The sequence below is a fragment of the Alosa pseudoharengus genome, unplaced genomic scaffold, assembly GCF_046254945.1.
Source record: "Alosa pseudoharengus isolate Yale_2024_CS ecotype anadromous, Long Island Sound unplaced genomic scaffold, YU_APseudo_1.1 YU_APseudo_1.1_scf_15, whole genome shotgun sequence".
NCBI lineage: Eukaryota > Metazoa > Chordata > Actinopteri > Clupeiformes > Clupeidae > Alosa > Alosa pseudoharengus.
In genome coordinates this window covers 11,544,115-11,559,605 of record NW_027468620.1, presented here as the reverse complement: position 1 = coordinate 11,559,605, position 15,491 = coordinate 11,544,115, and the positions used below count along the sequence as shown (strand labels likewise).

Sequence of the window (15,491 nt, the reverse complement as noted above, 5' to 3'; positions counted from 1 at the left end):
TCCAGCCTTTTCATTCGTAGATCAAGCAGCTTCAAGCGATCAATATAAACCACGCCCGGAATTATTTTTCAGCAAATCGGTTGTCTTTAACGCTGTCAAGTGACCAATCCTCTTCGTTTTACGTAATTTCTTGAACGATTTGTACACGCCTCTTACCTGTCAACAAAATGACCAATCAGAGTCAGCTATGAAAAAACAGCAGCCAATCGGTCGTCTCCAAATCCTAAAGCACGGTAGCCGAGTTATGCCAAACGGTACTAAGGGTATAAATTTGGCACCACTCCGATGAACTGGTTCAAGCTTTTGTTCTTCCAAAACTGACTTTGTCAACCGTGCGGCTAGCTACATTTTGAAGATTTGGCTGGGCCTTTTACAGAAGTGTTGTGTTAAACATTTTATCATATACTGATACAATCCACTTTAAACATCATCAGTCGACAGCTCCTCTTGCCGTTCACTAGCTGTCCTTATTTTTCCACACTTTTTCCTCTGATAACGGTTGTAGCTGACCAAGATAGGAGGCTCGAGTGCTAAGATGTCGAACCGAATGGTGTGCAGAGAAGCAAGTCATGCCGGCAGCTGGTACACGGCCTCAGGTAATGTTAGGCTAGAACCGGAGACAAGGGGTGTACAAATGTTTTTTCGCCCGAGGTCCGGGGAAGCATCAACGGGTGGTGGTGGTGGTGATCAGCTGTGCATGTTTAAATGCCTCAAGAGGTTTCTTTTAAGGAGAAGGCCGTGCTATCAAATCCCTGCAATTGTCCCCAGCTAGGACTCGCTATCATTTTTTATTGCAACGTTACTCATACTATTTCTAGTAATTCGAGCAGTCTCATTCGTTCATGCAGTCACCCAAGCAGTCTCGTTCATGTCCCTTTTTTAAAACTTTTTTGAGTAGAAGCTAACTGTAGCAACCTCTACAACCAATTGAACCAGTAACGTTAGCTAGTCATAAAGATTACTGGATACTTAGCTATCAGTCGGTACTAGCTAACAGTTGGCGCTACTTTTAAACTAACATTAATTCACTATCAATCCTTTGTCACCACTTTAATTGTGCTAGGTGCCACTGCTATAACGTTCAAGCCTGTGATGGGATGGATATAATCTGCCATTGACTGTTATTATGCTGCAACGTTAAATGTTTAGTCAAGCATACTATGCTAGCGATAACTCGCTAGCTTGCATGTCCAGACTTGGTGCTATGTCTGAACAAGTCGACAACTATATAATGTTTTTATGTTACCTTTACCCATCCTTGTTTGTTGTATTGGATGTTTATTATGGAATAGCAAGTCCAAGATGGATGAACTGAAACCATCAAAGTTCGCATGTCCAGTTTGCAACTCACAAAAGTAGTAAAATGTGATCTTTAAGTGTATAAAGAAGCATGGCTCTCTTAGAAAGATGATTTCAAAGGAATGTGTGGATGTTGGACTTATGTAAAACTACTCTTGGACAGGAAGACTAAAGGGTAAATAATATGCACAATTCGGGCAACAGTAGTTTGAGGCTACACAAGGCAAGCTGAACTTGTCAAAATGTGTCCCTCACGGAAAAACAAACAACATAGCGCTGGCCAACATTTATTGTTAGCAAAGCTAGCCAAGATTTTTCTTTCCGGTTGGCTAACGCTAGCCTAGCCTTGTGCGCTCTCCGTTGTATTTCAGTGTTTGAAATGAAGAATAGAAAAGGGGAGAATACCATTAGCTGCACTATTTAGCTGTCTCACATAGTGATCTGGCTTACTCAGCACATTCACACTGTTCGAGTGCCTTTGTTGGAGGGGGGGGAAATCCCAACGTAGTCTATCACAATGGATGTATAGCCTACTAGCTACTATATGGTTTATGCAGAGAATGTCTAGGCTCTGGTTTATGTCAGCTTGCCGAAGTGAACTGCAAATGACAAGTAACGTTACAGCATATTTTTAGAATGATAACAGGTTTTGCTATACATAGTCTAGTAAGACACGCCCCACGTCTTTTAACGTTGGTAGATCTGTTTAATTGCGCTTTGAAATCAACTAACGTTATTGTGTCGGCCTGTTTGGTAGCAAGCTAACGTTAGCTATATGTAAACGACCATAGAAATCGTTAGCTTTGCCCTAGATATGTCTTTGTCCGTCCAAGAAAGCCGATTCCTACGATATATCCATCCAATATCGATGACCAGACGTTGAACTAATATGTAATATGTTATTTCTGCGCTTTAACCCTTCCAATAGTGCCTTAGAGATAATTTGACTCCTCCATAATAAATGCACTGATTTTGGCAGATCGCATGGGAAACAAAAGAATGGACTAGGCCCCTAAGGTGTCATATTGCACAAACAAATTTGCGTTCCAATGCCATTTAAACTGGGAATGTGGATGAGTAAATAGGCTTACACAAATTGGATACTGTTCTTTGAACTTATCAGTAACAACATAACACTGATCATGTCAAACTTTGCGCCAAATTAAATTCTGCTTTTCACTAGCAGAGTAAAGAAGATGTCAATAACACAAGTGTGTTGTCTTTGACACTTTCCATCACCACTGACATGAACACCATTTTAGAAATGGCCTGCCTTTTGAGTGGTCTGATCACCTTAATTTTCCTAGACTTCAGTGGTTATAAGTATAATACTCTGGGGGCCCATTCGACACAGTGTTAGACCACGGTATGCATGGATATACTGTATGGCAGTGGTCACCAACCTTTTTGAGCCCAAGATCCCTAACCTCGCCCTGAACAAAGGCAAGATCTACCTTGAAGCGTCAAAAGAAAATCAAAGCTAAAATACTTCCAATTTAACCCGTTTAATCCCAAATTTTCCCCAGACTTGAATATATCAAAATCATGTGTCTTGAGTAACCCTTTGAAGTTATCAATTACTATTTTTTCAAATTTTCCTGAAAAAGTGGGTGAAAAGGAGTCTTTTATGCTTGGTCACTATTGTGACCGTTGGGAAAAAACATAGTCCTATTTTAGGGATTTTCACACATTTCATTGTGCAATCATCTAATTTTCAATAAATTCTAGTCAGAGATGATAAGGGGACATTGTCCCAGGTATGTTCTTTACTTTTAATTTTGTATCACAATACAATACTCAACATTGCCTCTGCAATTCTCTATTATATTATAAGTGTGCCGATTTTTACATAGAAAAGGCATTATATCACACTATTATGTATATAGTGTAAACAACACCACCCTACAATACAACAGCAACCACAAATGTTACAAAAAGTGATGTTAGTTGTCTGTCTTTGTTTATTTTATTATTGTATTATTTAATTTTATAATTCATTATTTAATTAATTAATTAATTACACAACAGATTGTCCTGCAAGTCTACTGCCATACTTCCAATGACATTAATTGCCTTTCCATTGGACCAGCAATTGGTCTCCTTTGGTCAGTGGTATTGTTAAGGTCACTAAATGAAGTGAACCTATGTTACCTGGTCCCTATACTCTAAAGGCCTTTTATTCATAAGGCCCTATGTTCCCAGTGTATGTATCCTGGAACCTATGCTCACTCGGGTATAGGGTTGGGCACCGAAACACGGTCCTAATATGGCACCGGTGCCGACACAAACGGTAGTAACTGCATCGAATAACAACGTGGATTTCGGTGCCTCATTTCGGTGCTTAAATAGCGTTTTTTTTTATATTTTTTTTTATACAAGGCATCACTGCACGCCATCTCTAACGTCTTGCTCTGATAGCAACATATCCAGATACAGTTAGCTAACATATGATAAACACTGGATGTATAAACCAGAGGGGTGCACCACATAGGCGAGTGGACAGTCTTTGACGTGAGCCCAAGTAGCTTACTTTAAAGCGATATCGCGAGCTCCTGTCAAAATCTAGCAGTGGGCCTAACTACACACAAGCAAAAGGCTATGAAACAACATCCAACAGTAGGCTAGCCTATACATTAAACCAGTGTTTCTCATAGTGTGGTCCGGGGACCACTGGTGGTCCGCAAGCTAGCCCAAGTGGTCCGCGAGCAGACGTGGTAAAATAGAATATAGATGAGTTGTTTGCAATATTGAACCAACAAACATTTCTGCAAAACTGCCTATGTAAGCCATGCCAGTTTAAATCATATGAATTCTCTGACACAATAATACAATCAAAGTGGTTCAGTGAGTAGGCCTATTGTGTAATTTACTATTGAAGTAGGTCTAATTTATTTTATTCTTTTTAGTTAGGTGGTCCGTGAGGCTTTTTTTATTGATTAAGTGGTCCTTGGTCTGAAAAAGTTTGAGAAACACTGCATTAAACAATATCCTTGCTAATGTGCTAACTGACATTTATTTGAAATGTTATCAGCAAAGTTGTAAGGTGAAAACTTTATTTCACGGTGTTAAACAACATAATGGCATGATATTAATCTTTCATGTGCATGAGGGCCAATTTGGCATCACAATGAATATGAAGATCATGTTAAAAGTTAGCTGGCAAAAACATAAATATGTAGGTTAAATACCTGATGTAACCGAGCTGTCAAAGAGGCTACGAAACCATCTCCGTAGGCTACGTTATCGCTAATTAAACTCAGCTGACTGGTGTTAGCGCATAGCCATAGTTGCTTTTAAAATGCCTACTAGGCTAGCGCTGGGAATCTAAACACTTCAACACCGACATGTAGCCTAACATGTTCAAAACTACTGCGTGTTATGGGTTAAGACATGAAATTTCTTGAAGCATTTGGGAACACACTGAATTAACTGGAAAATAGAGTCCCTGTTAGATTAGCTTGCTTGCAAATGCCGTTGTCCATGACCTGGCAGTTTTATGGCAAGCGGTTTTAACATACATTATGGCAAACCGCCTACACTGGGTAAACTTGAAAGCAGAGCTCACCATTGTGTGTGCATGCATGGCAAGCTGTTTTAACGTTTAAATGTATTATTCGTAGGAGCAATGAGATATTGATAGTAAATTGAATATAACAGTTAAATTTCATGTTCAAATTTGTCTTATCAATAAAAAAAAAAAGCAATTCATGCTTTAGACCATTTTAATTTAAAACATTTTAAAAACAAAGTACCGGTTCAGGCACCGTTTCGGCACCGGCACCGTTTTAAAAGTATCGATTTAGCACTGGTATCGGATAAAACCCAAACGATACCCAACCATACTCGGGTACCTATTATGTGCTTTATAAAGCTGGAGGACCCTGGAAACACACAATGCTTGACCTGGGGAACACAGGACATCTGTCCATGATACCATCACATATAAACCTGAGGAGCATAGGAGCCTGCTCTGACCTCAGTTATTGACCTAATCTAGTGACAGAGGGGTGTGATGTCCACTATATTGCTAAATTTGATTAATTTTACCACTGAATTAAGTAAGGTTCTAAATGCATAATAGGAAGCATTCTGTAATTTTGACATACAATAGTGTGAGAGCAGATTCTTGAAACACTTGATCTTTATTTTTGATCACATGAAGCTTTGCTTATGGTTCGTCTGACTGGTTCCTATGGCAGAGGCCCTACATAAGTGGAGGGGTATTGTTGGGAAAAGGGGTGGGGAATAATTTTTCTGGTAAGGTTGTTTATCTACTGCAAGCCTCTGCATAAATTCAGCCAATATGCCTTCAACAGGCTGACTGGCAAGTTGATTATACCCCCCACCACCTTGTTTATATGTGACATTATGTAATATAATAGTCAATAAGTATGATGATTTACTGTTTTTGAGGTGTGATTGTTGCTAGGTCTTGAATAAATCATGCGCTATCCTATCCCACGCTGAAATGTAGGCTACGCCCTGCAAACGTTGGCGAACATGTGGGAATTTGGTGACTGTTTTTAATTGTCCTGTTATTCTCGGGATCTACTGAGCAAGTCCTAAAGATCTACTGGTCGATCGCGATCGACGGGTTGGCGACCACTGCTGTATGGTAACCTCATTAAATCGGCTGGCTCAATCTCTCTGACTCCCGTGGCCTTGCACACGTACTGTACCACTTCCACAGTAGCTGTGAAAGTCAAACCTAATCCGACTGGAACAATAAGAAACACTATAAATATTGTATGAAAAAAAAATACATTTACAATATACTAATGGCGAAAAACGACTTTTGTTTTCAGATGTCAGCTCCTATAACATTGGTTAAGTAGTATAATTATATATACTCTTTTCATCCCGTGAGGGAAATTTGGTCTCTGCATTTATCCCAATCCGTGAATTAGTGAAACACACTCAGCACACAGTAAACACACAGTGAAGTGAAGCACACACTAATCCCAGCGCAGTGAGCTGCCTACAACAACAGTGGCGCTCGGGGAGCAGTGAGGGGTTAGGTGCCTTGCTCAAGGGCACTTCAGCCCTGCCTACTGGTCGGGGTTCGAACCGTCAACCCTCCGGTTACAAGTCCGAAGCGCTAACCAGTAGGCCACGGCTGAACTCCCGTTCAGTTAAACTTTCATTGATTGTATTATGTCTCCTATTCTGCATGCTTGGGCATTAATATAAATACTACGGCAGTCAGCCTCAATGACGTCAGTGATAAAATGGTCAGAGGTCATGCTGCCTCGACCACATAGCAGTCTCTCTCCTCAAATGCCAAATGGCTTGCGATGCCTCTCAAAGGTCAGCACGTCCAAGAATGGGGTTAGGTTGCATAGACTGTCTCAACTGATGGTGGAAGACCGACTGTTTGGGATGAACCTGTTTGGTTTCTCCCTGCACCAAAGAATGTTGCTGAGCTTGGTCAAAGGTTTTGTTTCAAGCAAATTCCTGGACAATCTAATAACATAGCTTAGATTTGGTTGGTCACCCTATGTAAAGTCAGTCTAGCAGTACACTCTGAGGTCATCTGACAGTGCCACATAAGATGCATGTTTCCATTAATTTGTTTGTCAGTGCTGCTGTCACAATTAGAATGACAAATTAGAGGCAGCTCGATGAGTCATAAATTGATCAATTCTAATCACCCCCTGTTCTTTCTCTATTTTTCTCTGAAGGATCCCAGCTGAACGCACAATTAGAGGGCTGGTTATCTCAAGCACAAGGCACAGATAAGCCTGCGAGAGCCATCATTGCACCGTAAGCATTGTGAACATTTCTTCTGTTGCAGAAAATGTCATCCAGCAAGTTTCTTTTTCTCCGTTGGTGCAAAACTCCTAAGGCTGTTGAGCTTAATTTGCCTCTGCAGTCACCACATGCTGTTGATTCAAAAGCGCAGACTGATACACTGCCGGTTAAAGTTTGAGGTCACTTAGGGGCCGTTTATACGAGAACGATTGCGAAGGAAGACGACAAAATATTTTATCATAAGTGCCTTTCGTTTACACGGCGACCCCGCCATCGGGGCTTGAAGACGCAAAAATCTGAAGACTCCTTTCAGAGTGTATAGTTTTGAAGACGACCCGGGTTGCGTCTCCGTCTAAACGGCTAAACCAAAGATCCTTGATTACCTCTCTGGCTAAACTGTCAAATTAGAATGTCTGCGCGTGACGTACCGGGGTTCTAGCACACCACCACCCAGCGGTCTAGAATGCATATCCAATCGAATATCACATACTCTTGCGTCTTCATATAAACAAAGATTTCCCCCTGAGAATGCTCGTCTTCTCTTTTCATCGTCACCGTATAAACGTAGCCTTAGAAATTTCCATTCCACTCTATTATAGACAGAATACCAGCTGAGATCAGTTAAATTGTTTTTTTAATCAGGGCAGCAGTTTACATAATTGCAAAAGGGTTCTCCAATGTTTTCTCAGTTAGCCTTTTAAAATGAGATCAGATTAGTAAACAGAATGTGCCATTGGAACATTGGAAGAATGGTTGCTAATAATGGGCAATGTAGATATTGCATTAAAGATCAGCAGTCGAGAACTATTTTGCAATTATGTAAGCACATAATGTAATCTGAACTGTTGCCCTAATTAAAAAAAACAATGCAACTGATCTCGGCTGGTATTCTGTCTGCAATGGAGTGGAATGGAAATTTCTAAGTGACCCCAAGCTTTTGACCGGTAGTGTATTTTGTGACATATATTTCCTGTTTTGCAGACATGCTGGATATACCTACTGCGGCGCTTGTGCTGCACACGCTTACAAACAGGTTGACCCCTCTGTCACGTGAGTGCTTTTCTCTCTATCCTTAAGCGATCTCTTAAACAGCGCAGGCCTGACTTGAGTAGTTAGTAAAGATAAACACTATCAATGTCAGCCTGTCTGCTGTGAGCGCAAAAAAAAAAGCTGTATATTTCAACTGCGAGCCTCCATAGTTTCTGGGAAAGTGACGGCGGAACCAGCTCTGTGAGAGTGATAAGGAGCTTTAACATTAAGTGGACATAAACACTGTCAATGTCGACCTGTCTGCTGTGAATGCAAAACAAATGCTGTATACTGTTGGGCTCCACAACACAACTTTCAACTGCGAGCCTCCATACTTTCTTGGAAAGTAATGTTGGAACCATCTCTGTATGGGTGATAAAGAGCTGTGACATAAAGTGGACATAAATTGTAAAGAGCGAGACTCCCTTACCAGATCCCAGTTCTAACCTAAAACATTTCCAGCGTAAACACCAGGGATTAGAAATGGGTCAAAGAACGAAAATGAAAACTGGAAAATAACAATTCTTGGATGAACGTAGCCGAAAACGGGAACAAAACTAATTTCACTTGTTCCGGAGTGAAACACTTTTTACAATTTTACATAACCGGTTAATAACAGTATTTATTGTGCCGATTAATCTTTCTTTGAATATTTTTCAAAAGTCCAAGTCACCTGCCTACACAGTGTTCCACAGACCCCTTATAGGATGTATTTAGTCAGATTGTATGAATCTGTCTCCCCACCTACTAGTTGATAAAAAGGATTTTCATATCCAACACTATCTAACTGCCTTTTCCAAGTATGTAGCCTAAATTACTGAAACATTGTGTGAAATAACATAGGCTACTACAGACACTAGGGAAATATCTATAGGCCTGTCATGCAGTTTGTTGCACCACACATAGATTAGACTATTACAGGGCAGACATTTAAGATCTGATATTATATACGCTAATTGCCTACTTTCAAATCTCGCCCCATACTCCTGAATTCAGGCACAGTGTTTTTAACAGTTATCCTTGTTATATCAGTTATATCTAATATGCTTTGCTTTTAAAGCTTTAAGGCTGTTGGGCAAAACAAAGCCTATAGTATTGTGCCACCGGCCATAAATCAATTTGTAAAGGCAATGTCATTTTTAAAGGAACGTTATTAACCGTTCTTCTATAATGTTCTAGCCGGTTACCATTTAGAGAAGAGGCCTTGGAACACTGGAACAGCAACAAAAAAAATAATGTTTCCCCCAAAAGTGGTGTTCAGCTACCTGGCCTATATTCCTTACAGGGCTGCTGTTTATCTTCTTATTCATATTCAGCCACAAATACCCCTAAAAGATGGCGAGACATTTCGACCCCTCTTTCTGGCTTAAGAGGCTGTAGTTTACATTGATCAACACAGTTGACATCAATGTTGACTCTGCTTTAATGGAACCCTCTCTCTGCTGCCATGACGCCCTGTGACTGCAGCCGGAGGGTGTTCATCCTGGGACCCTCGCACCACGTACCGCTGTCCCGCTGCGCACTCTCGCCTGCTGAAGTCTACAGAACTCCGCTGTACGACCTCAAGATTGACCAGAAGGGTAACTCATCACACCCATCTATCTAGATCCTATTTGATCTGGTGTAGAAGTTCTTCTTGAAAAATGTTCAGAAATCTATATTGAGTTTGCAAAAAAAACATAATTTATAAACAATGCATTAACATACTGGAATCTGAACAGCACATACAAGACTTAAATTCTGTTAACGTTTAGTCAAAAGTCCTATCATCTGAAGTAATTGTTATATCTATAGTATTGACTTATTCTGAAAAGTGCTATCTGAGTAACTTTTGTTTACAGGGAAACTGCTAAAATGTCTATGTTGTTTATAAAATACTGACCCTGTGGTCAGCCGTTGGGCTTGGTATCGCACGGTCACATCTGCAGACTTGGATGGAAAAATGTGCCTCAGTGTTTGTTTTGTCAGATGTTGTTGTCTTAATCGCAGTCGTCATCAAACCACAGTTTTGTGCACTAGCCTCAAAAACAACTCTCCAGGAAGCCGGCGCTCCGGCATGAGTTTGTCTCCTTTCAGGCACTGCCAAGAAATTCCACTGAGAGAGACCCACGCTCACAGTTTAGTGTATTTGCATAACTAGAGTAGTTGCGGTGCCGTGGGCTGTTGTATTTCACCTCCTTGGCGGCTTGTATTTGCACAGTTTATGCTGACCTCTGGAAAACGGGGATGTTTGAGCGGATGAGCCTCCAGACGGACGAGGACGAGCACAGCATCGAGATGCACCTGCCTTACACTGCTAAAGCCATGGAGAGGTAGGGCTGCAGGGGCTCTCATTGCCTGAGGCGCAGTGTCTCAGTGCTACTGCCCAGCCAGTTCAGTCCTCCAAAACGAATTTCTGAGTTCATTTAGTGCTGTAAAGTGCAAGGTAATGCCGTGATGATTATTATTCTGTGTAACGAAATTGTTAGTAACTCTACTAACCACACATTTTAAGTCTTAAAACGGTTTCATCGGTGCCATAAATTTCATACTGGGTGAAGTACAATCCGTCTTCTAAATTGATGCATGTTTTTACAAGATATAAGGAATTAAGGTTAGCAGCAGCAGTAATATTATGCATGTTTATCAGAAATACATTATTATGCAAAGACCGTGTGGGACAGTGAGATTTCCTCATTGGTCTGTCCAGCTTCTATGTGAGCCCACTCAGCAGACTGCAGAGTCCTGCCCTCATCAGCATGCAAAGCGGGAGACGGGCATTATTGAGCCCCAGCACTCGCGCTCTCTAATTCATCACCTCCCGCTCCTGCCTTTGGGCCCGCAGTCGGATCTGTTTACACTTTCTAGAGGAAGTCTTAATTAGTTCTCAGAAATGGATGTCCAGTGATAAATGGATCCTGCTATTAATGCAGGAGCTGTCAACCGCCCGCCCGCCCACTCACCACCCCCACCGTCCTCCCATCTCCATCCTGCACTCACACATATAGTCTGTAACTCAGAAGTGTTGGCTCAGCACATCAGGGTGAGGTTGTTGTTGTTTTTTTTTGTTGCGGCTGCAGCCATAAAGAGGAGTTCAGCATCGTCCCTGTGCTGGTGGGGGCCTTGAGCGAGTCCAAAGAGCAGGAGTATGGGAAGCTGCTCAGCAAGTACTTGGCTGACCCCAGCAACCTCTTCATCATCTCGTCAGACTTCTGCCACTGGGGTAGGCGCGCACTAACCCCCCCCTCACACTGGGATTGGGTTTTACTCAAGCTCTTGACTGGTATGGGTCCGTACTTTACCAGGCCAGACTCTATACCAGAATAGGATGCAACCAAGGAGTATTGTATCCACGTTATAAACCTGTTTTAACTTTATATCTGTAATCTATTGCTGAAATTGGTATGAAAGGTCATGTAGATTTCGTGTATTAGTGGCAGACCACTATGCTTACCTTTTAAGCGTACCTTTTACAGGTACCTTAAGTACCTGTAAGTTTGTGTCTGATGTGCTTGTGTGGCTCTTCTGTGTCCTTTTAAAGGTCAGCGGTTCCGGTACACATACTATGACGAAAGCCAAGGAGAGATTTACAGATCCATTGAACACATTGACAAAATGGTAAATACTTTCCTTTTCAGCATTTCACTGACATTCAACAAAGCTGTGGTGTGCTACATAGGTGAGCTACGAAAAGCAACCAAACTGAGCTCTGATGTAACACTGGCAGGATACCTCCTGTGGACAGTGTTCCCTTGGCAGGATGTTGCCATGCGAACAGTGATGTGTCATTGCTGGAATTTTAATTGCTGCCTCAGAGGTTTATCCCGTGCCAGATATGCTCAACCAAAATTTCCCTCATTATTAGATTTTGTTAGTCACACACACACACACACACACACATACACACACACTTCCTTTAAAAAGCTGTCTGAGGAAATTGGGCATCACCTACTTTGAAATCTTTTAAATTAGTCCAGCCATATTTTTTAATCATGTTTGCATGGCTATAAGAGAAATCATGAATTGCATGCATATAATTAAATACTATGCTGTTGTGTTAGAAATTATATATTTTTTCCACAGGGAATGGGAATCATAGAGCAGTTGGATCCTATGTCTTTTAGCAACTACTTGAAGAAGTACCACAATACTATTTGTGGTCGCCATCCTATTGGAGTGCTTCTAAATGTGAGTGTTTTTCCAAGGGATGGCCTCATATCAGCTGACTCATTATGTTTACAGGCTTAACTGAATTACAGAAAGGGAATAAAAAGCCCATATTCATTTAATTTGGAACTGATTGGCATCACGGTTCATTTGCCATGTAATGTTACTGATTTTGTGTGTGTGTGTGTGTGTGTGTGTGTGTGTGTGTGTGTGTGTTTGCTTGCAGGCTGTGGCTGAACTGAAGAAGACTGGTATGGACATGAACTTCTCTTTCCTGAACTATGCCCAGTCGAGCCAATGCAGAAACTGGCAGGACAGCTCTGTGAGCTACGCTGCTGGGGCCCTCACCGTTCATTGAAGTCAACCTTCTCAGGCGCCATTGGAGTTCCCCCCCCCCCCCCCCCCCCCCCATCCTCCTTGTTTTCCCCCCTACTGCCCCTCTCCCAACCCATTTCCCAGGTCAGCGATAGATAGCTTAGCTCCCTTCACCACCACCCCCCACACACACACACACACCCCTTTCCCCCTTTTTAGTAGAATGACCTGCAAAGTCTGATGCAGTTTGGGATCCTTTTACTTGCAGAGCTGATGTATAATGCATTACAAACTAACTCCTTCTAACTAACTCTCTCTCTCTCTCTCTCTCTCTCTCTCTCTCTCTCTCTCTCTCTCTCTCTCTCTCTCTCTCTCTCTCTCTCTCTCTCTCTCTTATTACCGGGAGCACCGAATTGAAATTCCAACTCCAAGTTGCAGTCTGGAATGGTCTTGGATGGCGTTTAGTGTTTGTTCCTCGGTTGGGGTTTGCTGAATGGTAGTAGGAACAGATTTTGGGGTCTAAAGGGGACTTAAGTTATCTGTCAAATCATTATTATCCAGTCAAATACTGATATGATATTAGAAGTAAAAAAAAAAAGAATCACAAAGACTAAAAAGATGTGCACTCTTTGTAGATATGTGCATGTGTAACCTTGTGATAAAAATAATAAAAAATACTTATGAAACACATGAAAGTGATAACAAATTTCACCAAGTCATACTTGATGAGAAAGAAAAAGCAGAGTGCTACTAGCTATATCCTTGTAAGCCCTTGAGAGTAGCAGCATAAGTAGCTACTGCCATATGTTTTCAATGTAGGCCTGTTTATTGTTGCTAACAAAGGGCTACACACTACCAAGTTCACTAACCCGCAGCCGTATGAAAATATATATACTTTATATAGATATATATATAAACCAAAAATGTTTTTTTTATGCTTTCACAGTAGTCTATTAAAATGTCTCCCTTTCCTTTGCATTCATATATTTTTGCTTCTTTAGGGTAAGCGTCTTTTCCTCTTTTAATTTGTAGTATTTGTCATTATAACCCTAATTTGTATGTATACAAGTAGGCAGTGTGGTAGTGGATTTGAGAGGTGCCCCGACTTAAGGCCTTTGCACACTGAAATCTGTAATTTTGTATGAATCCATTTTTTTTTCTTTTTCGGTCCATCAAATTCAGAACGCTGCAGTCAAAAACTTAATTCTCTGACAGTATACAGATGCAAAAAATGTAAATGCACAAAAACAAAAAACATTTTTGTCAGACTAAAATTTCAGAGTCAGTGTGCAAATGTGATTGAGATAACGTGAGATTGAAAAATATATACAATCTGACAATTTTGCACGAAAATACGAACTCTGTGCAAAAGGCCTTTAGAGGGTGCCCTGTGTTGGTAGTCTTCTGAGCACATAGAACAGCTCCAAGAGCCCCTGGTAGCAGTGGGTTTTTACAGCTGAGACTCTGGCGTGCCCCTGAAAAAAAGAAGATAAGAAGGGGGGGGGGGGGGGGGCAGGGGTGTAATAAACCCTGAATAAATGTAGGATCCTGACACACTGTAATAGTTCCGCTCTGCTGTACACTAGTTGTCTAACCCCCATGTATTGTACTATTTCCATAACCTCCCCCCGATGAGCACAACGCAACAAGAGACACCCTCTTCCTCTCCACATCAAGTCCTGTGACACCTGTCAATCAAAGCCTGTGCCCTCCACAACTCCACCAAGGGAAGAAAAAAAAAACATGTAGAGTTTGAGTGCTTCAAACTGTTCTGTGGAAACAGTGGGGCAGTTCACACCATGCAGATGTGCCTTGGGTCACTGTTACAACGTCTTTATTATTATTCTTTTTTTTGTTTGTTGATGATTTAATGCTCTGTGTTCTCCTGGTTCTTCTGCTCCTGCCCCCCAGTGCTGGACCAGCTGTTTGTTTTTGAACTCCACAACCCTTGTCTTTCTCAGAGGAAGGACTGCATCCATGTCTACTGTCCGCTAAAGTCAGCACAACCCCCTCACCCCCATCTGGAGGATGTTCCCCTTGTTGTGATTGTTTTTCATTGTTTTTGTTTTTCATTATGTCTGTGTTTTACTTCATAGCGAGTAAGTTTTTAATGCGTTGTCACACATCAATGTCAAGGAGTCAACTGATGCTCCTACTGGAGCTTGATTATTATGTTTATTTTAATCTCAGGTTACATTGATGAAGCATCACAGGATGCTTGCCAGATATGACACAAGGGTCATGCCCAATGTTACAAAGAAGAAAAAAAACAGAGTAAAATAAGTGAAAAGTGTCCCTGCGCTGAGGTGTTTTCCTTCCTTGTGTGTTCAATTCAAGCTTCAAGTTTTATTGTCACATGTACTTTGCAATACAACAACATTTCACACATTCTTATGCCACAATTACAGTAGTGTAAGGATAAAAGGGGTAAATAAACGTAGGGGGGGGGGGGCATAGATAAAGAGAGTTGTAGAAGAGACTTGGTTTGAAACTCTTTGGCACTAAATAATAGTTTATTTTTCCCTGTGAACCAAGTCATTCCAGGATTCCGGTATGCACCCGACACCCTCTGCTGATGACTCATCCTTGGTTCCATTCTAAACTGGTGGAAATGCAGACTGGTTCACTAGTTGGCACCAAGATTTTGCCAAGATACCAAAGAATTCGGAATGAAATCGGTTCAAGAAGCAGTTCTTTGTCAAGAAATGCTTTTAGTGTTTTAGACTTTGCAGACAGTGAGGAAATATTAATTTCTATATGCTTGTGTTGGAAAAATTCTTTACCCCCCAGTGTAAGGAGATTTGCATTGTGTTTGTTAGTTGAGCCAGCCGACACGAAACTGAAACAGGATTCATGATTGCATTCTAGTCAGATTTCAGCTGATTGTACAATCAGATGTTATGTCATCATCGCGAGAAATGACTCATTAGGAGGCTTTCCCCAAAGGGTCA

At 41.3% G+C, this 15,491-nt stretch overlaps 1 protein-coding gene across 1 annotated transcript; it reads left to right on the top strand.

The window, feature by feature from the left end:
* The first annotated feature begins 286 nt into the window (after nucleotides 1-286).
* memo1 (mediator of cell motility 1) lies at nucleotides 287-14,833 on the top strand. Its single transcript, XM_076285544.1, has 9 exons — nucleotides 287-596; nucleotides 6,981-7,062; nucleotides 8,032-8,100; nucleotides 9,547-9,659; nucleotides 10,280-10,391; nucleotides 11,139-11,281; nucleotides 11,600-11,676; nucleotides 12,142-12,246; nucleotides 12,452-14,833. The coding sequence occupies exons 1-9, from the start codon at nucleotides 536-538 to the stop codon at nucleotides 12,581-12,583; spliced, it is 894 nt and encodes a 297-aa protein (XP_076141659.1). The 5' UTR covers nucleotides 287-535; the 3' UTR covers nucleotides 12,584-14,833.
* Nucleotides 14,834-15,491: the final 658 nt, after the last annotated feature.